Source organism: Chelonia mydas, chromosome 24 (genome assembly GCF_015237465.2).
Source record: "Chelonia mydas isolate rCheMyd1 chromosome 24, rCheMyd1.pri.v2, whole genome shotgun sequence".
NCBI lineage: Eukaryota > Metazoa > Chordata > Testudines > Cheloniidae > Chelonia > Chelonia mydas.
In genome coordinates this window covers 14,459,510-14,481,229 of record NC_051264.2, presented here as the reverse complement: position 1 = coordinate 14,481,229, position 21,720 = coordinate 14,459,510, and the positions used below count along the sequence as shown (strand labels likewise).

Sequence of the window (21,720 nt, the reverse complement as noted above, 5' to 3'; positions counted from 1 at the left end):
AAGGGATCCATCCCCCGTCGCTCATTCCCAGCTTCTGGCAAACAGAGGCTAGGGATGCCATTCCTGCCCATCCTGGCTAATGGCCATTGATGGACCCGTCCTCCAGGAATTTATCTAGTGTTGGGATATGGAAGGGTTAAGTAAAGACGCGGAAAACCGCTGGTGTGCTGGTACGGTACCAGGGAGTAGGCACAGGCACGCAGTGTGCCTTCGCTTAACAGGTAAAGTGTTACCCCTTTCCCCGCCCTTCGCCTTGTTAAGAACTGATAAGTGTTGCAGCTGCATAATAAATGTGGGGATCTAAAGGATACCTTTTGGGAAAAGCAGTGTTATCTCCTCCTCCCTTCCTTTCCCAGCTACATAGGCGAGCCCTGGGTCATGGCCCCTTCCTCCCTCCCCTGAGAACTGCAGATTGAGGGAGATTTATGGCAACAGATTATTTTGTCAAGGTAAAAATGCTTGTATGGCGTGCGTAATGCTGCAAACAGTGGAGAAGGGTGGGCATACTAACAGTATGGGTGTTTCGATTACTTAATAAGGGTTTTGGGGGTATTGTAATAGATGTAGGCGTTGCCAATTAACTTAAATAAAAAGAGTGTGATGTAATTAATCCAGTGCTCACTCGACAGCTGGGTCAAGGGCAACAAGTATTGCACTAAAGGATCCCATCTTCTCAATCCGCCTCTGGGTCAACCTGCTCTTTTTTTTCTAACATCTAGTTCCTTTTTGAACCCTGTTATGCTCTTGGTCTTCACAACATCCTCTGGCAAGGAGTTCCACAGGTTGACTGTGCGTTGTGTGAAGAAATACTTTCTTTTATTTGTTTTAAACCTGCTGCTTATTAATTTCATTTACAAGAACTCCTAGTTCTTGTGTTATGAGAAGTAGTAAACAACACTGCCTTATCTACTTTCTCGAGAGCAGTCATGATAGAGACCTCAATCATATCTCCCTTTAGCCATCTCTTTTCCAAGTTGAAAAGTCCCAGTCTTATTAATCTCTCCTCATACGGAAGCTGTTCCATACTCCTAATCATTTTTGTTGCCCTTTTCTGAACTTTTTCTAATTCCAATATATCTTTTTTGAGATGGGGCGACCACATCTGCACACAGTATTCAAGATGTGGGTGTACCATTGATTTATATAGAGGCAACATGATATCGTCTGTCCTATTATCTATCCCTTTCTTAATGATTCCCAGCATTCTGTTCGCTTTTTTGACTGCCGCTGCACATTGAGTGGATGTTGTCAGAGAACTATCCACCATAACTCCAAGATCTCTTTCTTGATTGGTAACCGCTAACGTAGACCCCATCGTTTTATATGTATAGTTGGGACTGTGCTTTCCAATGTGCATTACTTTGCATTTATCAACATTAAATTTCATCTGCCATTTTGTTGCCCAGTCACCCAGTTTTGAGAGATCCTTTTGTAGCTCTTCGCATTCTGTCTGGGTCTTAACTATCTTTAGTAATTTTGTATCATCTGGAAATTTTGCCACCTCACTGTTTACCCCTTTTTCCAGATCATTTATGAATATGTTGAATAGGACTGGTCCCAGAACAGACTCCTGGGGACACCACTATTTACCTCTCTCCATTCTGAAAACTGACCATTTATTCCTACCCTTTGTTTCCTATCTTTTAACCAGTTACCAGTCGATGAGAGAACCTTCCCTCTTTTCCCATGGCAGCTTACTTTGCATAAGAGCATTTGGTGAGGGACCTTGTCAAAGGCTTTCTGAAAATTGGATCCCTTTGGTCCACATGTTTGTTGACCCCCTCAAAGAATTCTAGTATATTGGTGAGGCATGATTTCTCTTTACTGAAACCATGTTGACTCTTCCTCAAGAAATTACGTTCTTCTATATGTCTGACAACATTGTTCTTTATTATAGTTTCAACCAGTTTGCCCGGTACTGAAGTCAGGCGTACAGGCCTGTAATGACCGGGATCACCTCTGGAGCCCTTTTAAAAAATTGGTGTCTGTGATGGGGCGGAGCGGCCCCGCACTGGTACCACAGGAGTTAACCCTTCCTTCCTATCAGAGGAAGCCATGCCCCTGGGGCTCCGCTGGGCATGCTCCAACTTGAGAACAGGTATAAAAGCCTGCAGAGCTGCTCAGTCTTGCCAGCCAAGCCGGGACGAGCCCTGACTCCCCGACAGAGTACGTCACAGAAGGGGAACAGACCAGAGGACCCCCTGAAACGGAGGACCCGGAGTTTATGGTAGAAAGTGTCCCTGGGGAACTTTAGAGGCAAACGGCGTTAAAGCCCCACAGAGGCTCAGTGTATTTCGGGCGGATCCCCGCCGAGCCGGTGGCAAGGGGAACTTGCCAGTTCCAGGACTCTGGGTTGGAACAAGGTGGAGAGGGCGGGCCTGGGTCCAGCTACCCCTGGCACGGGAATCCTATAGACCCTGGCCATTGGGCCACACTGCCTGCACGTTTGGGGGTCAGTTACCCAGAGTCTGGCCGCTAGGCTGCACTACCCTGCTTGCGAGGGGGATTGTGTGGACTCTGGCCATTGGGCCGCACTGCTCTGGTGCTGGGAGTGATTTATATGAACTCTGGCCGTTAGGGCACACTACCCCGACCAAGGGGTGATTGCGTGGAGAGAGGCTATTAGGCCGCATCGGGCCGCTCACAGAGAGGTGAGCACGTGAACTTGGGAGTAGAGAGGTTCTGACACCCCATTTCTCCCGCCGCCCCAAAGGATCTGTGCGGTGCCAGGCCCACCACAGTATCACATGAGCTACCCTCCAGTCATCTGGTACAGAAGCTGATTTAAATGACAGGCTACAGCCTACAGTTGGTAGTTCTGCCATTTCACCTTTGAGTTCCTTCAGAACTCTTGGGTGAATCCCATCTGGCTCTGGTGTCTTACTGCAGTTGAGTGTATCAATTTGTTCCAAAACCTCCTCTAATGATACCTCAATCTGGGACAGTTCCTCACATCTGTCACCTAAAAAGAATGGCTCGGGTTTGGGAATCTCCCTCACATCCTCAGCCGTGAAGACCGATGCAAAGAATTCATAAGACCAATGCAAAGAACTCATTTAGTTTCTCCGCAATGGCCTTATCATCCCTGAGGGCTCCTTTAGCACCTCGATCGTCCAGTGGCCCCACTGGTGGTTTAGCAGCTTCCTGCTTCTGATGGACTTAAAAAAACTTTGCTATTACTTTTTGAGTCTTTGGCTAACTGTTCCTCAAATTCTTTTTTGGCCTTCCTAATTGTATTTTTACACTTCTTTTGCCAGTGTTTATGCTCCTTTCTATTTTCCTCACTAGGATTTAATTTCCACTTTTTAAAGGATGCCTTTTTCCCTCTCCCAGCTTCTTTGTCTTTGTTGTTTAGCCACGGTCATAGGCGCCAACTCCGCGGGTGCTCCGGGGCTGGAGGACCCGTGGGAAAAATAGGGGGTGCTCAGCGCCCACTGGGGTGACCAGCTGTTGGCAGCCAGGGATCAACTGTTTTGTGGGTGCGGCAGACGAGCTCTTTCCTATGGGTAGCCTGCGCGCAGCTGCGATCAGCTGTTTGGCAGGCAGGCTCGGATCAGCTGTTTCCCACCTCCCTGCTCCAGCAGGGACTGAGTGAGTTTCACCAAAAAAAAAAAAAAAAGAACCCTTCCGGGGTAAGCGTGGGAGGGAGTGTGGGGCTATCAGCAGCAGCACAGCCAGTCCCTGCTCACCTAGGGCCTCCCCACACCTCTTGGGCTGATGGCCAAGTCCTCCGTGTGTATGGTTGCTCCTTCCTAGCCAGACTCGACTCTGACCACAGCAGGCATCAGGTGACCCAAGGGAGCCCAGCTAGGCTAGGACTGGGGGTGGGTGCAGTGGTGGATTAGGGGGAAGAAAAGCCTTGGACCCCGGCAGGAGAGGCACTGAGGAGCGGGAGGGAGGAGAACCCCGGAGCCCGTCAGGAGCCGTGCTAGGGAGAATCCCTGGCAGATGCCACGGAGGGGGGCGGGGGGAGGAGAAGCCCCGGACCCTGGCAGAACATGTGGGGCTGTAGTCCCTGGCTTGGGAGCCCCAGCCACCCTAGTGGCAGAAGTTGCAGGGCTGAAGTGTCGACCCCACTCTGTGCGGAGCTGGAGTGAGCCCCTCTCTCTTCCATCCCCTTTGTGCGGAGCTGGCTCTCACTCTCTGGCTGTGGAGAAATTCAGCTCAGATCTACTCATATTGGTATCTCCATTTCCCCCCATCATCACACAGCCATGAATGGATTTAGCCTAGGAGGCAGGGTCAGCATTAGCCCCATTTGGCAGGTGGGATCTAGGGCACACAGAGGTGAAGTGACTTTCCCAAGACTAAGCAGGGAGTCTGTGGCAGAGCAGAGACTCAAACCCAGAACACCTGAGCCCGAGGCCTGTGCATTAACCACTAGGCAACCTCCCCAGCCAAGGAGAGGGAACCTCCTCTGCCACTTTGAGTGGGTGGGTGGGAGCAGGCACTAGACAGAGCCTCTGTTACCAGATATGCCTGTTACTTTGGGGTACACTCATTTATTAGGATTACTCTTCCGGGGGTGGCGGGGGGCGGGGGGGTTCTGTAATTCTATTAATGTACTGCTTGTGTCACTTGTGTGTTCATATGGAGCTCTACTCTTTCCTTCTGCAAGTCCCCTCCCAATGGAGCTACCCTGCAGGACCTCAGTTCCCTAGGACTGGGTTCCTCCAGCCCTAGGACTAGATATGAGCATGCGCTCACGCGCACACACACCTGAGTGGACCGGGCCAATCAGCACTCTCCAGCTGATCCCCTCATATGTCCCCGTAGTCAATGGGCTGGGTGAAGCAGCCTCTTCGAGCTGTCACCCTCATGTGCCCCTGGTCTCAATAAGCTGGGCCGAGAAGCACTTTCAGCGGCCCCCCCGCCCCCTTCCCCCCGTTATGTGCCACAGGGTTAACATTTCACGTCACAACTGTACTGGTCGTAACCCACTTGATGAGCAAACCCCACAGGACTTTGGGCGCTGTAGGGGACCTTTAGCTTCGGGAAGAGGAGCGTTGCTGCAGAGTAAATGGGGAAATCTAAAAACACAGAAGAGTAAAGTTCAGAGAGAGAGAGAAGCAACCAGCTTAACCATAGAAGTTGTTTATTGAATAATAGTGATAACCCAAGGAGAGCCTAAAGCAACGTAACATATATTAGTAAAGGTTAATACCTGAGGTAGAAAGGAAAACAGAGAGAGAGAGAGAGGGATCTCACTGCTCCCTGAAGCATGAACTGGTCGGGGTTCCCAGGTGATGGTGGTAGCTTAGGGTCTGGAGGGCAGGAGACAGGCAGAGCCCCCAGTACGATCAGTCAGGAGATGGAGTCCCAGTGGAGCTGATGCAGAGTTGAGTCCATGCATCAGAACTCTTACTTGGGCATAGGTAGGGGTTTTTGTAGAGAAAATACAATGGTTCAAGGGAGAACACTAGATTTGTTTGTGGGTAAACTGATGACTCAAGGGTTTTCTTTAGGTTGGACAATAGGAGCTGATCACTCTTGGCTATGGGTGGTGTTTTCTTCCAGGGAGCTCACCATGCAACTAGGCTGCTTTATCGATCAAGGATTTATTACTAGAATTGGTCTGATAACTGGAAGTCCTGGCACAGTCAAAGAATTATGATGTGATTGGAATAACAGAGACTTGGTGGGATAACTCACATGACTGGAGTACTGTCATGGATGGATAGAAACTGTTCAGGAAGGACAGGCAGGGCAGAAGGTGGGGGAGTTGCATTGTATGTAAGGGAGCAGTATGACTCCTCAGAGCTCCAGTATGAAACTGCAGAAAAACCTGAGTGTCTCTGCATTAAGTTTAGAAGCCTGAGCAACAAGGGTGATGTCGTGGTGGGAGTCTGCTATAGACCACGGGACCAGGGTGATGAGGTGGATGAGGCTTTCTTCCGGCAACTCACAGAAGTTACTAGATCGCACGCCCTGGTTCTCATGGGAGACTTCAATCACCCTGATATCTGCTGGGAGAGCAATACAGCGGTGCACAGACAATCCAGGAAGTTTTTGGGAAGTGTAGGGGACAATTTCCTGGTGCAAGTGCTGGAGGAACCAACTAGAGGCAGAGCTCTTCTTGGCCTGCTGCTCACAAACCGGGAAGAATTAGTAGGGGAAGCGAAAGTGGATGGGAACCTGGGAGGCAGTGACCATGAGATGGTCAAGTTCAGGATCCTGACACAGGGAAGAAAGGAGAGTAGCAGAATACGGACCCTGGACTTCAGAAAAGCAGACTTTGACTCCCTCCGGGAACTGATGGGCGGGATCCCCTGGGAGAATAACATGAGGGGGAAAGGAGCCCAGGAGAGCTGGCTGTATTTTAAAGAATCCTTATTGAGGTTACAGGGACAAACCACCCTGATGTGTAGAAAGAATAGTAAATATGGCAGGCGACCAGCTTGGCTTAACAGTGAAATCCTTGCTGATCTTGAACACAAAAAAGAAGCTCACAAGAAGTGGAAGGTTGGACATATGACCAGGGAAGAGTATAAAAATATTGCTCGGGCATGCAGGAGTGAAATCAGGAAGGCCAAATCACACCTGGAGGTGCAGCTAGTAAGAGATGTTAAAAGTAAGAAGAAGGGTTTCTTCAGGTATGTTAACAACAAGAAGAAAGTCAAGGAAAGTGTGGGCCCCTTACTGAATGAGGGAGGCAACCTAGTGACAGAGGATGTGGAAAAAGCTAATGTACTCAATGCTTTTTTTGCCTCTGTCTTCACGAACAAGGTCAGCTCCCAGACTGCTGCACTGGGCAGCACGGCATGGGGAGGAGGTGACCAGCCCTCTGTGGAGAAAGAAGTGGTTCGGGACTATTCAGAAAAGCTGGACGAGCACAAGTCCATGGGGCTGGATGTGTTGCATCCGAGAGTGCTAAAGGAGTTGGCGGATGTGATTGCAGAGCCATTGGCCATTATCTTTGAAAACTCATGGCGATCCGGGGAAGTCCCGGCCGACTGGAAAAAGGCTAATGTAGTGCCCATCTTTAAAAAAGGGAAGAAGGAGGACCCTGGGAACTACAGGCCAGTCAGCCTCACCTCAGTCCCTGGAAAAATCATGGAGCAGGTCCTCAAGGAATCAATTCTGCAGCACTTAGAGGAGAGGAAAGTGATCAGGAAAAGTCAGCATGGATTCACCAAGGGCAAGTCATGCCTGACTAATCTAATTGCCTTCTAGGACGAGATAACTGGCTCTGTGGATGAGGGGAAAGCGGTGGACGTGTTGTTCCTTGACTTTAGCAAAGCTTTTGACACGGTCTCCCACAGTATTCTTATCAGCAAGTTAAAGAAGTATGGGCTGGATGAATGACTATAAGGTGGATAGAAAGTTGGCTAGATTGTCGCGCTCAACGGGTAGTGATCAATGGCTTCATGTCTAGTTGGCAGCCGGTATCAAGTGGAGTGCCCCAAGGCTCGGTCCTGGAGCCGGTTTTGTTCAATATCTTCATAAATGATCTGGAGGATGGTGTGGATTGCACCCTCAGCAAGTTTGCAGATGACACTAAACTGGGAGGAGAGGTAGATACGCTGGAGGGTAGGGATAGGCTACAGAGGGCCCTAGACAAATTAGAGAATTGGGCCAAAAGAAATCTGATGAGGTTCAACAAGGACAAGTGCAGAATCCTGCACTTAGGACGGAAGAACCCCATGCACCGCTACAGACTAGGGACCGAATGGCTCGGCAGCAGTTCTGCAGAAAAGGACCTACGGGTTACAGTGGACAAGAAGCTGGATATGAGTCAACAGTGTGCCCTTGTTGCCAAGAAGGCCAATGGCATTTTGGGATGTCTAAGTAGGGGCATTGCCAGCAGATCGAGAGACGTGATCGTTCCCCTCTATTTGACATTGGTGAGGCCTCATCTGGAGTACTGTGTCCAGTTTTGGGCCCCACACTACAAGAAGGATGTGGAAAAATTGGAAAGAGTCCAGCGGAGGGCAACAAAAATGATTAGGGGACTGGAACACATGACTTATGAGGAGAGGCTGAGGGAACTGGGATGGTTTAGTCTGCGGAAGAGAAGAATGAGGGGGGATTTGATAGCTGCTTTCAACTACCTGGAAGGGGGTTCCAAAGAGGATGGATCTAGTCTGTTCTCAGTGGTAGCTGATGACAGAACAAGGAGTGATGGTCTCAAGTTGCAGTGGGGGAGGTTTAGGTTGGATATTAGGAAAAACTTTTTCACTAGGAGGGTGGTGAAACACTGGAATGCGTTACCTAGGGAGGTGGTGGAATCTCCTTCCTTCGAAGTTTTTAAGGTCAGGCTTGACAAAGCCCTGGCTGGGATGATTTAGTTGGGGATTGGTCCTGCTTTGAGCAGGGGGTTGGACTAGATGACCTCCTGAGGTCCCTTCCAGCCCTGATATTCTATGATTCTATGAATTGCTGAGCTGGGTGTGTGCAGGTGTAGGTTCATTGACATCTGGAGCAGGGATTCCCCTGATGCAGTGGGTCCCTGCTTTTCTGGTTCCAGAGTTCGGTGCAGTTCTCTGTTCTTCATTCTTTATGCTCATCCCTGTCCCATCTTTCAGGCAGATGAGGCTAGGGGAGTTGTCTCTGTTCTTCAATCTGTATGCTAATGGAGATGTCTTAATCTTGTCAGGAGGAGTCTAGGTGTGTCTCCCAACACCCTTCACTGCTCTCTGCAAGCCTTTTCTCTGGTCGGTTTTGGTTCAAGCAGAGACTGGTGGCTGCGTGGGGAGGGGGGTGTCTTTAATGAGTCAGACAGGCTAGATACTGTGCCCTGGTTCCCCAAAAACACAGAGCTGACTGGTGTCACCACCAGGAGGTGGGGAGCAGAGAGAGAGATGGGAAAAGGGACATGGGTGGGAAGCAAGAAGGGGGAAAGATCAGGAAGGGGAGCAAGGACTTAGAGAAGAAACAAGAGAAAGGGAAAGGGGGAGGGAGAGTGAAAGGAAGGGAGAGGAGAAAGGGGCAGGGAGAGGGGAAAGGCTGTCCACTGCTTGTCCCTCCCATCCACCTTCTTCCCACGGCCATCAGTGGCCTCAGTTCCCAAACGGGCCTGAAGCAGGTGTGAAGCCCAGAGCGAACATAATGTCTTTAAACTGGGATGTTAGTGAAGACGGCTTCTAGCTGAGTGTAATGATTTTAATATACTGTAATTCATGATAATATAATGAGAGATTTCATGACTATTTTAATAAATGATTACAGTGTTAAGATGCCAATGATAGACACACATTCAGTAACAAAATATGAAAGAAGTGTATAAATATGCTGAAATTTGCCAGTTTTGGGGGGAGGCTGAGCCCCCCAAACACATACCTAGCCTTCAAGGCAGGAGGGGGCAGAAAGGAGTGAGCAGTGGGCAGGAGATGCTCAGGGGAGAGGACCTAAGGGGAGGGTGCAGAGCAGGGGCAGGAAGAGGTGGAGTGGGACAGAGTGGGGGCGGGGCCTTGGGGAAGGGGGCGGGGCCGGGATGGAGCACCACTGGCAAAACCAAAAGTCAGAACCTATGCCCACGGTGGCTTGTTTGGTTCTCTTACTGTGGTTTTTACTTTGGGGTATACATTTAAGTTGAGCCTCTATTACGGTATCTTTGCAAAGTTTCCATGCAGCTTGCAGAGATCTCACGTTTGGCGCTGGACCCTTTAATTTCTGTTTCACTATCCGCCTCATTTTTATGTAGTTCCCCTTCTGAAATTAAATGCTACAGTGTTGGGCCCCTGTGGTGTTTTTCCTGACACAGGGATATTAAATTTAATTATATTATGGTCATTATTACCAAGCAGTCCTGCTTTATTCACCTCTTGGACCAGATCCTGTGCTCCACTTAGGACTAAATCAAGAATGGCCACTCCTCTGCTGGTTCCAGGACCAGCTGCTCCAAGAAGCAGTCATTTAAGGTGTCAAGTAACTTTATCTCTGCATCCCGTCCTGAGGCGACATGTATCCAGTCAATATGGGGAGAATTGAAATTCCCCTTTATTATTATTGAGTATTTCATTTTAATAGCCTCTCTAATCTCCCTGAGCATCTCACCCCGGCCCAGAGGGCTCCCCCCAAGAGCTGGGAAGGAGCTCAGCTAGGAAATAGCAGCATTACTGACTGCAGAATGAAAGGGCTAGAAACTAAGACAGCAAATAGCATAATTCGGCTCCATGAAGCCCGGGTGCGCCCACAGCTGGAGCACTGCGGGCAGCGCTGGTCGCCCCGTCTCAGAAAGGATACAGAGGTTTGCAAAAGGTGCAGAAAAGGGGAACAAAAGTGCTGAGGGGGATGGCAGAGCTTCCGTGGGAGGGGAGATTCTAGCCCGGGACTGTTCAGCTGGGAGAAGAGACGGCTGCGGGGGGATGACAGAGGTCTATGAATCCTGCCTGGGGTGGAGAAGGTGACTAGGGACAAGTAACACAAAGACTAGGGGTTGCCCAACAAAGACAAAGCAAAGGATCCCTCCTTCACCCAGCACACTGGCAAGCTGGGCCGCTCGCTGGCCGGGCGTGTGGTAACGGGTTCAACGGAGCATGAGGTGAGCACCTGAAGGACGGGACCTTCGCTGGCCACTAGCCAGGATGGGCAGGACGCAGCCCCATGTGCCGGGGGTCCCTAAACCTCTCACCACCAGAAGCCGGCAGGATCACTGCATAACTGCATCCTGGGGCGGGGGGTGGGACATTGTCAGACAGGATCCCAGGCTAGATAGACCCTGGGCTGATCCAGCAGGGCCCTTCTTAAATACCCCCATCCCGCCCCGCACACACACAGCTCAGGGACGGTGCCCAGGGGCCCATGTCCGCAGCCTGACCCTCTCCCTGCCTGAGAGCCCACGGGTGCGTTCCCCTCCAGGGTGCCCAGCTCTGATCTGGCCCCAGGGCAGGGCCTGGCTGGCTTGGTGGGACACGGGGCCTTTCCCCTCCAGGGTGCCAGCTCTGATCCGGTCCCAGGGCAGGGCCTGGCTGGCTTAATGGGACACAGGGCCTTTCCCCCCCAGGGTGCCAGCTCTGATCTGGCTCCAGGGCAGGGCTGGCTGGGTCAGGCAGAGGCAGGGCAGGGATTAGCTGTATCCCTGGGGTGGAGACATCTGCAAACCCAAACCCACAATGGGCACTAATCGGCGCCCCCTATTGGCTGCCCTCGTGGAGCTGCTGAATGGGCCATGGAGCCTGAACTCCCAGCTCCCCATGGAGGGGTTGATGTGGAGCAAGGAAGGGGGGTGACTCGGGCTGGATGGTTCCCCCACCCCCCAGGCTGATGACCTGCTGCCATGAAAGCGACCCCTCCCGGGGGAGGAATGACAGGATCTGCCACACGCCTGCCCCTTTCCTCCCACACCAGGACCCGGGCACCTGACACAGCTGGGCAGGGGCACAGTGCCCTGGGGGATTAAAGGTGCCAGCTCAGCTCAGGTCCAAATGTCACTGTGCCAGGCAGGGAGCACCCGGCAGGGCCTCCAAAGGTTGAATGGCACCGGCTCTGCCCAGGCACGAAGGTAGCTAGGGGGAGAGCAGAGAGCCTGGGCCTGTTGCAGAACCCCACAGAGGGCTCCCACCCCAAGCACGGGCTGTTGTCCCGGCCACAGCCACCAGCAAGGGCCCTACAGTCATTCCGGGAACAAGCCATGGAATCGGCTCAATCGTTGCTGAGATGCAGCTGGCTCTGGGGTGGGACAGCCAAGTAACAGCCTCATCCTACTCCCTGCACCACAGCGCCTACTGAACCCTTACAGCACGATGTCCCCTAGCATCACACAGGGGCCAGCACTGATGCTGGGAGGTCTGTCTCTGTCCCAGCCTTGCCATGGCAGATGAATACTTCACCCACAAGGGGTTGCTGTTCCCATGTCTGAATTACTCCACTGCGGCGCTGAGCTACGTGGAGAATGAATTCCAGGTGCGGGACAACGACATCTTCAACGTCACCTACCCCAAGTCAGGTAGAGAAGAACGGGGGCAAAGCGGAGTGTGTGTGTGTGTGAGGGGGGTTCCCTGACACACACAAGAACATTAGATGGAAACACCAAACCCAGTAGCTGGAAGGTTGCAACATCATATGACCTGCTTTCCTAGATGTCAGAGCCCGGGCTCCCATACCCCCAGCGAGACAAAGCAGGCTGCTCCCTGGGGCCCAACTCGCCCACCTGATGCTAAGCTGGCTCTCTGCAGATGCACTCTGATCACAGGCTTTCTCCAGAGCTGCCGGCAGGGCCAGGAGACCGCGACACAGTAAAACAAGAGCTTCTGATTTTAGCTCTATCAATTCACCTCCGTGAACGTGGTGTGGGGGCTGGGAACCAGGCTACTGGAACCGATCCCCAGATCTGGGAAAGGGAGGCTGGTAGGTTAAAGCAGAAGCTCTGGGAGCCAGGACTCCTGGGTTCTCTCCCCAGCTCTGGGAGCGGAGAGGAACCCAGTGAGTCGAGGGATTATTTCAGGCCCATTAACCCTTTCATCCCCAGGCACTAACTGGATGCTGGATATTCTGAGTCTGATCCGTTGTGACGGGGACCCCGGCTGGGTGTGCAGCGTGCTGAACTGGGAGCGATCGGCCTGGGTGGACAACAAGAATGGGCTGAAGGCTGCCCTGAAATACCCCCCGCCCCGGCTGATCTGCTCCCATCTCCCTGTTCAGCTCTTCCCCAAGTCCCTGCAGCGCTCCGAGGCCAAAGTGAGAAGCGGGAGAGCAGGGGCTGCGGGTCAGATTTGAGGGGCACCGACAGGGCTGTGCGTCGGGAGGGGGGTGAATCCAGGGCTGCTGCTGGGTGTGAGTTACAAGAATGTGGGTGTGCGAAAGTGCAGCCAGCGGGATGGGATGATTCCTTCTCCCTCCGGAGAGGGTGGGGAACTGACGGCCCAGGGTGGGTGGCTAATGACTGTGTTCACTTGGCACCCACCTCCCCCCATTGGTAGCATGACACCCCAGCAGTGACCCCCCTCCCCACCTCTCCCCCAGATCATCTACACCCTGCGCTGCCCCAAGGACGTCCTGGTCTTGCTCTACCACTTCTCCAAGCTGCTGCACCTTTTCAAGGACCCTGGCTCATTGGATTCCTTCTTTGAGGATTTCCTGAGCGGGAATGGTGAGCAGCACCCCAGGCCCGCAGGGGCCACTCTGGAGCCGGACGCCTGGGTTCCAAGCAAGTCACAAGTATTTCGAGTTTGTGCATCCCCAGCCAGCTCTGACCAGCCCTTTGCCCAGGGCCCGGCACAGCTCAGAGCCCCCCTCCCCAAACAGCCGCAGCACAACCAGGGGTCTGCAAACACCGCTGACCTCCAGCCCCCACTCTCCTCCCAGTGGCAGGATGGAACCCGGGTGTCCCAGCTCCCAGGCCCCTGCTGTCCCCAGCAGAGCAGAATGGAGGGGCCGGGTGGAGCCAGCTCTGGGGTCACCATGCCGCTGTCCCCTGCACAGTGGCCTATGGCTCCTGGTTCGACCACGTCACCGGCTGGATGGGGCTGAAGGGCAACGGGAACTTCTTCCCCATCACCTACGAGGAGCTGCAGCAGGTAGGGAAACCCCGCCCTTTGGGCCATGCCCACACATAACTCCACCCCCCTGATGACACCCACACATAGCCCTGCCCCTGAGGCCTCATCCTCCCATAACCCCGACCCCTGTGGACATGCCTGCACTTAACCTCGTCCCTGAGGCCATGCCCACATGTAGCCCCTCCCTGTGGCTATGCCCACATATAATCCCGCCCCTGGGGCCATGCCAACATGTAGCCTATCTCCCTGTGAGCCAAATCAGCACTTAACCACGCTCCAGGCAGCCGATGCGGCTTGTGGCCAAGGCCCTCTGCTCTCAGAGGCATCTGTTTGTCTGGACCCAGTGGGGAGCAGTACCTTGCAGGTGGGGAAACTGAGGCACCCAATGACCATAATAAAGTCACCCTAGATCCCACCCTTCATGGCAGCGGGTGTCTCCCCCAGGATCCACTGGGCAGCGTGCGGAGAATCTGCCACTTCCTGGGGAAGGAGCTGAGTGAGGAGCAAGTGGCCGCTGTGGTAGAGAACGCCTCCTTTCAGAGCATGAAGGGGAACAAAATGTCCAACTTCTCCCAGGCGGAGGACCAGTACATGGACCACCAGAAGGGGGAGTTCTTGAGGAAAGGTGAGTCCAGGGTGGGGGCTGCGGGCCAGGATTAAGGGGCACTGGCACAGCTGCGTGAAGCAGGGCTGGGAGACCCGGGGCTGTGGGTTGGGAGTGAGGGGCACCCTAGACCATGTCCCTGTGGTTTGCAGGGATCTGCGGCGACTGGAGGAACCATCTCTCGGAGGCGCAGAGCCAACGATTCGACACTGTTTACCGGGAGCGGGTGCAAGGTCTGGGCATGACCTTCCCCTGGGACTGACGGCCCTGTGCCCGCCACGTCTGTGCCCGCAATACACCAGCCCTGCGCCACCCACGTGCTGCTGTGCTTAGTGTGCCCTGGGAGATGCCCCCTGGGGCAGCGTCACTGGGCTGGGGCATGTGACCAGCAGGGGGCAGCACCCACCCGTGGGCACCCATCGGGCAGATCTACATTTTTACTAATACGTGTGAACAAAGGGTTTCTTACTAAGAACAGAGACAGACACTGTAAATCTTGCTTTTGCCTAATCCAGATTGGTCTGTTGGTATAATGGGACTAGAGAAGAGCAGTTAAAGTCTGCCTGGGCATGGTGGGAATGTCATATACGAGTGCACACTTGAAAACTGCCTCAATTCCTTATCTCACGGCAAGGTCAAACAACCAGTTGGGGGGGCAAGGGGAACTGGGGGGTCGGCATTTTTAGTAAACACTAAAAACCAAAGAACGGCCTTCCCTTGGCCAGAGCACACCCTCACTCCTTATACCTCCCATGGGCTACAAAAGGGGTGGGACAAAGACCCCAACTCACGACACTCCAAAACGGAACATGACCATAGGTTGCAAGGGGTGGGGCTAGGGTATATTTGGGCCTGCTAAGAAGTGGGTGTGACGGGTTGGATCACAGAAACCCCCTTCGGGCTGCCAACTATTGTGCCAAGACTACTTCTGCCCCTGCTTTCCCTGCCAGCTAAGGACTCCAGCAGCCTGTCTTGCTGAGCCAGCCACACCAGTCTGCTCCAACACAGACCCCGGGTCTGAACCACGGGCCCCAAAGCTGCGGACTTAGCTGAAAGCAACTTCAGAAGTGTTCCTGCCTTTACCACTCAGGTGCCCAACTCCCAGTGGGGTCCAAACCCCAAATAAAATATACCTTCTTACTATATGTTCCATTCTATGCATCCGATGAAGTGGGCTGTAGCCCACGAAAGCTTATGCTCTAATAAATTTGTTAGTGTCTAAGGTGCCAGAAGTACTCCTGTTCTCTTTGCGGATACAGACTAACACGGCTGCTACTCTGAAACCTAAGGTTTTTCGAAATCAAGCCAGTACACAGCCAATATTCAGAACTTGGAATACAAAAACGATGCATGCCTACAAATAGGATTAATAGATTCAGTAGATCATAACCTTTACACAGATATGTTACATGGCATGAGTAGCATAAAACATATTCCGGTTATGTCATAGCTATATTCATACGCATACTTTCATAAAGGCTTATGCGAGTGACCGACACTGGGGGAATGGGGACTAGGAATGGGGAACAGGGACACAGACAAGGCTCTGCGGCGTCAGAGCTGGGAAGGGAACACTGGGGAACAGACTCCGCTGGTGTGTAGAGTGACGGATATGTCTGCTTGCATCTAACCCCACTAAACATCGCATTGCCCGCACGTCGGATTTGCGGTCTTCTGCTTTCTGTGGCATGGCAAGAACCAGGGGAGGGGGTGAAGGGAAAGCCCTCTAAGAGAGCCCACTCCCCTCCCAGAGCTGCGGATAGAACCCAGGAGTCCTGGGTCCCCTCCTGGCCTCTCTGGGCTGCACTGTGGTGCCCCTGTCCATCCTGTACAGCCCAGACCACATCAGGCCAAGTCTGGGCTGGGATCCAGGCAGCGGAGCTGGAACAGTTTGTACGGTGGGGGTGCTGAGAGGCACTGAACCGGACTGTAAACCCTGGATAGAATGGGAACCACTTCAAGCCAGGGGGTGCAGCAGCAACCCTGCACTGGTAGTTCCAGCACCTATGGACAGGGTGGAGGGGCAGAGTTAAGGGGATTTCAGACAGCACCTTCACTCTACATTGCCACGGGAGGCAGCCCCCAGCCCCGTGACTGGGTCCCAGCTGGGCTTGGCTCTTGATCTGGGGATTCACATGGCTCTGGGGGCAATGCCCAGCCCAGCGCTCAGCATAGGAGCCGTTTTCCCAGCACAGGGAACCCAGAGGGTGTGATTCCACCCAGCTGAGCGGGAGCTGGGGTGGGTCTGGCCCCGCTTTAACTCTTTGAGTTCTCAGCACAGCCTTCAGATGGGGGGTTCTCAGCCCTGGGGATGGGGGGATGGGTGGGCCCAGCCATGGCCAGTGGAGTGGCTGTGGGAGCAGGGAGGGTGGAGTAAGAGACGCAGGAGGAGCAAGAGGGTGAGTGGACCCAGTGACTCCTCTGGAGACACGTACACACAATCCCACACACAGACCTACACACACTCTCTGCCTGTGGCCAGGGATGGTGCCCACACACCCACATTCCCGGTCTCTCCCTGTCTAGACACCACGGACAGTTCCCTTCACCTCAGAGAGATGTCAGCAGCGACCAGCTTGGAGCAAAGCCAGCTGAGCCCTTTAGCCGCTGTGTCTGCAAAAGAGAGACTCGCTCTGCGGCAGTAGGATGGGACCAGGGACCTTTCCCCTCTGCGTGGGGCCCAGCTCCGGTCTGGCCCCAGGGTGTGGACTGGCTGGCTCAAGGGGGATGGGGCATGGGACATGGGGCCTTACCCCTCCAGGCTGGCTTGGAGGCAGGGGCACTACAGGGATTAGCTGTATCCTTAGGGAGAAGACAGCTGCAAACCTGACCCCACAAGAGGAACTTGGGGGGCGGGGAGGGAGGGATAGCTCAGCGATTTGAGCATTGGCCTGCTCAACCCAGGGTTGTGAGTTCAATCCTTGAGGGGGCCATTTAGGGATCTGGGGCAAAAATTGGGGACTGGTCCTGCTTTGAGCAGGGGGTTGGACTAGATGACCTCCTGCGGTCCCTTCCAACCCTGAGATTCTATGATTCTATGAACTGACTGGCGCCCCCTGTTGGCCACCCCAGGAGACAGGTTGGGGTCTGAGTTCCCACCTCTCTGTTGGCAGGGGGTGGTGACCCAAGCTGGGTGGCTTAAACCCCCACACTCCAAAGCCTCGTAACCATCCCCCACTGCCATGAAAGCACAGAGATCAGTGACCCCTCCCTGGGGTGGGAATGGCAGGATCTGCCACACACCTGGCCCCTCCACTCCGACACAAAACCCTGGGCGCCTGACACAGCTGGGAAGGGGTGCAGGGACCTGCCAGACACAGGCCATCCAGAGTCATGAGCTGCCTGGGATGACGCAGGGCCCTGGGAGGTTAAAGGCACCAGCTCCTCCCAGGTCCAAAGGTCACTGGGCCTCCAAAGACTGAATGGCTCTGCCTGGGTCCAAGGGTAGCTGGGGTGGGGCAGGGGGAGAACAGAGAGCCTGGGCCTGTTACACAATCCCACAGAGGGCTCTTATCCCAGGCGCGGGCTGTTCTCCCGGCTGCAGACACCAGCACGGGCCCTAGAGTTGTTCCGGGAACACGCCAAGGAATCAGCTCAACAGGTGCCGAGGTGCAGCTGGCTCTGGGGTGGGACAGCCAAGGAAGAGCCTCACCCTGCTCCCTGCAGAGCCGAGCATCCGATTGCCAGGCTGAGGCGCTGGAGACCCCTGACTTTCAGGAGAGCGGCTCCCACACCGCTCCTTGCAGCACAGCTCCCCTTGTCGTGCCTAGGATCCAGCACTGATTCTGGGAGGTCTGTCTCTATCCCAGCCTTGCCATGGCACGTGAATACTTCACCCACAAGGGGTTGCTGTTCCCATGCCTGGATTATTCCCCCGAGGCGCTGAGCTACGTGGAGAATGAATTCCAGGTGTGGGACGACGACGTCTTCAACGTCACCTACCCCAAGTCAGGTAGGGCAAAGCGGGGGTTTGGGACGGGGGGTTTCCTGACACACACATGGACACCAAACCCGGTAGCTGGAAGGCTGCAATGTCACATGACCTGATTTCCTCGATGCCAGACCCCAGGCACTCAGACCTCCAGCCCAGAGTTAGACAAAGCTGGCTGCTCCCTGGGGGGTCCAACGCGCCCACCTGGCGCTAGGCTGGCTCTCTGCAGACGCACTCTGATCTCAGGCTTTCTCCAGAGCCGCCGGCAGGGCCAGGAGACCCCTGAGACAGCAAAACAAGAGCTTTGGATTTAGCACTGTCAGTGCACCTCAGCTGGGGGCTGGGAGCCAGGACTCCTGGGTTCTCTCCCCGGCTCTGGGAGCAGAGGGGGACTCAGCAGGTTGAGGGGGTTGTTTCAGGCCCATTAACCCTTTCATCCCCAGGCACTAACTGGATGCTGGAGATCCTGAGTCTGATCCGTTGTGACGGGGACCCCAGCTGGGTGCGCAGCGTGCTGAACTGGGAGCGGGGGCCCTGGCTGGAGACTCACCTGGGGATGGAGGTTATCGTGAAATACCCCCCACCCCGGCTGCTCTGCTCCCACCTCCCCGCGCAGCTCTTCCCCAAGTCCCTGCAGCACTCCAAGGCCAAGGTGAGAGGCGGGAGACCAGGGGCTGCTGGTCAGATTTGAGGGCCACCGGCAGGGCTGTGCGTCGGGAGGGGGGTGAATCCAGGGCTGCTGCTGGGTGTGAGTTACACCAATGCGGGCGTGGGAAAGTGCAGCCAGTGGGACGGGGTGATTCCTTCTCCCTCCGGAGAGGGTGGGGAACTGACGGCCCAGGGTGGGTGGCTAATCACTGTGTTCACTTGGCAACCCCCTCCCCGAATTGGTAGCATGACGCCCCAGCAGTGACCCACTCCCACCTCTCCCCCAGATCATCTACACCCTGCGCTGCCCCAAGGACGTCCTGGTCTCACTCTACCACTTCTCCAAGCTGCTGCGCCTTTTCAAGGACCCTGGCTCACTGGATTCCTTCTTCGAGGACTTCCTGAGCGGGAATGGTGAGCAGCACCCCAGGCTCGCAGGGGCCACTCTGGAGCCGGACGCCTGGGTTCCAAGCAAGTCACAAGTGCTTCGTGTTTGTGCATCCCCAGCCAGCTCTGACCAGCCCTTTGCCCAGGGCCCGGCACAGCTGAGAGCCCTCCTCCCCAAACAGCCGCAGCACAACCAGGGGTCTGCAAACACCGCTGACATCCAGCCCCCACTCTCCTCCCAGTGGCAGGATGGAACCCGGGTGTCCCAGCTCCCAGGCCCCTGCTGTCCCCGGCAGACCAGGGTGGAGGGGCCGGGTGGAGCCGGCTCTGGGGTCACCATGCCGCTGTCCCCTGCACAGTGGCCTATGGCTCCTGGTTCGACCACGTCACCGGCTGGATGGGGCTGAAGGGCAACGAGAACTTCTTCCCCATCACCTACGAGGAGCTGCAGCAGGTAGGGAAACCCCGCCCTTTGGGCCACGCCCACACATAACTCCGCCCCCTGATGACACCCACACATAGCCCCGCCCCTGAGGCCTCATCCTCCCATAACCCCGACCCCTGTGGACACCCCTGCACAAAACACCGCCCTGTGGCTATGCCCACATATAATCCTGCCCCCTGGGGCCAGGCCCACATGTCGACATGCCTGCACTTAACCCCGTGCCTGAGGCCATGCCCACATGTAGCCCCTCCCTGTGGCTATGCCCACATATAATCCCGCCCCTGGGGCCATGCCAACATGTAGCCTATCTCCCTGTGAGCCAAACCCACACTTAACCACGCTCCAGGCAGCCGACGTGGCTTGTGGCCAAGGCCCTCTGCCCTCAGAGGCGTCTGTTTGTCTGGACCCAATGGGGAGCAGTACCTTGCAGGTGGGGAAACTGAGGCACCCATGGACCATAATAAAGTCACCCCAGATCCCACCCTTCATGGCAGCGGGTGTCTCCCCCAGGATCCACTGGGCAGCGTGCGGAGAATCTGCCACTTCCTGGGGAAGGAGCTGAGTGAGGAGCAAGTGGCCGCTGTGGTGGAGAACGCCTCCTTCCAGAGCATGAAGGGGAACAAAATGTCCAACTTCTCCCAGGCGGAGGACCAGTACGTGGACCACCAGAAGGGGGAGCTCTTGCGGAAAGGTGAGTCCAGGGTGGGGGCTGCGGGCCAGGATTAAGGGGCACTGGCAGAGCTGAATGAGGCAGGGCTGGGAGACCCAGGGCTGCAGGTCCGGAGTGAGGGGCATGGGCAGAGCTTGCAGGGGCAGGACTGGGGAGCAGGGGCTGTGGGTTGGGAGTGAGGGATACCCTACATCATGTCCCCTGTGGTTTGCAGGGATCTGTGGCGACTGGAGGAACCATTTCTCAGAGGCGCAGAGCCAACGATTCGACACTGTTTACCGGGAGCGGATGCAGGGTCTGGGCATGACCTTCCCCTGGGACTGACGGCCCTGTGCCTGCAATACACCAGCCCTGCGCCACCCACGTGCTGCTGTGCTTAGTGTGCCCTGGGAGATGCCCCCTGGGGCAGCGTCACTAGCGCATCTGCAATAGGCAGAGCCGGCTGGGGCGTGTGTCCAGCAGAGGTCAGCTCTGGATTCTAAGAAATAAAACCAGGTGACATGGCAGCAGGAACTTACACACACACACACACACTCTCTCTCTCTCTCCCCTGCCCCCATGCCCCCCGCCCCCATTCCAAGGGGTGTGATTGCTGGTGACCCAGTTCCCAGGTAGCGCCCGGCAACACCCCCAGGGCCCAGGATGCTGTCGCCCCAGGCAAGGAGGCATCAGCCCCACCCAGCTCCGCCCCTAGGGAAGGCAATGGCAAGACAGGGCCAAAAGGGTGATCCACCGGAGGTAGCCTGAGCCCTCGTGTGCGGGGGCCCATGGGGATGTGGTGGGGGGCTCCCCACACCTTGGAGTCCATGATGCGGAGGGTGAGTCCATGGGCCATCCCAACACCATGGGCGTAAGGTGTTGGCAGGATCACAGGGCTCTGCTGGGCCATGGAATTCCCTCCTGGCTAGCGCAGGAACCCAGCAGATCAGCCCGGTCCCAAACTGTCCAGCTCCATCCTCGGACTAGTGGGGGTGTTTGCCCCCAACACCGATTGGGAAGCTGTTTATTAGGTGTGCCTCATTACAGGAGTGCCTAGGACCCCATCACGGCCCAGGACCCCCTTGCGCTAGGCACTGTACATTATTTATTAGGTGTATTCCAGGAGTGCCTAGGACCCCAGTCACGGCCCAGGACCCCCTTGCGCTTGGCACTGTACAAACACAGGGCAAACAGGCAGTCCCACGCCAAAGAGCTGACAAGCTAAGACAGGAAGCACCAGGTGGAGACAGACGGACAAACTGGCTGGCGACTTGGGGAGCATCCAGCACTGGTCAGCGTGACAGGCAGCCCACTAGTGGCCGAACTGTGGTCAAGTGTTTTGCTGGTCTTCCGGCCATGGCAAGATTGGAGGGTGACCACAGCGGCCTTGCGGATGGCTCCAGGTGTGGGGAGAGCGCGGAGGGGCTGGCTCGGGAACGGGCCGCACTGGTGGCCAGGCAGGCAGGTCTATGGGCAGCAGGAGCCAACAGCTGAGAGCGCTGGAGAGATGCTAGGCAGGGCGGGCAGTGGGTGGGAAGGGCCTTGGGAGAAGCCAAGTGGCCTGTGTCACAGTGCTGGGGACGAGGGAGCCGGTGGGGGCTGCAGAGAGGAGCAACC

General features: G+C 55.3%; 2 protein-coding genes across 2 annotated transcripts; both read left to right on the top strand.

The window, feature by feature from the left end:
* Positions 1-11,679: 11,679 nt before the first annotated feature.
* LOC119564114 (sulfotransferase 2B1-like) lies at positions 11,680-15,233 on the top strand. The gene is made up of 6 exons (XM_037882848.2): positions 11,680-11,887; positions 12,410-12,618; positions 12,904-13,030; positions 13,363-13,457; positions 13,884-14,064; positions 14,196-15,233. The coding sequence occupies exons 1-6, from the start codon at positions 11,752-11,754 to the stop codon at positions 14,303-14,305; spliced, it is 858 nt and encodes a 285-aa protein (XP_037738776.1). The 5' UTR covers positions 11,680-11,751; the 3' UTR covers positions 14,306-15,233.
* A 2,366-nt stretch (positions 15,234-17,599) lies between these two features.
* On the top strand, positions 17,600-21,177 carry LOC119564115 (sulfotransferase 2B1-like). The gene is made up of 6 exons (XM_037882849.2): positions 17,600-17,995; positions 18,418-18,626; positions 18,910-19,036; positions 19,369-19,463; positions 19,965-20,145; positions 20,339-21,177. Exons 1-6 carry the CDS (start codon positions 17,860-17,862, stop codon positions 20,446-20,448), a joined length of 858 nt encoding a protein of 285 aa, XP_037738777.1. The 5' UTR covers positions 17,600-17,859; the 3' UTR covers positions 20,449-21,177.
* The last annotated feature ends 543 nt before the right edge of the window (positions 21,178-21,720 follow it).

Coding starts and splice junctions, on each gene's coding strand:
- LOC119564114 (XM_037882848.2), top strand. CDS start 11,752: ATGGCAGATGAATACTTCACCCACAAGGGGTTGCTGTTCCCATGTCTG. Junction 12,619..12,903: donor TGCAGCGCTCCGAGGCCAAA/GTGAGAAGCGGG, acceptor CCTCTCCCCCAG/ATCATCTACACCCTGCGCTG. Junction 14,065..14,195: donor GGGGGAGTTCTTGAGGAAAG/GTGAGTCCAGGG, acceptor TGTGGTTTGCAG/GGATCTGCGGCGACTGGAGG.
- LOC119564115 (XM_037882849.2), top strand. CDS start 17,860: ATGGCACGTGAATACTTCACCCACAAGGGGTTGCTGTTCCCATGCCTG. Junction 17,996..18,417: donor CGTCACCTACCCCAAGTCAG/GTAGGGCAAAGC, acceptor TTTCATCCCCAG/GCACTAACTGGATGCTGGAG. Junction 19,037..19,368: donor GGACTTCCTGAGCGGGAATG/GTGAGCAGCACC, acceptor TCCCCTGCACAG/TGGCCTATGGCTCCTGGTTC.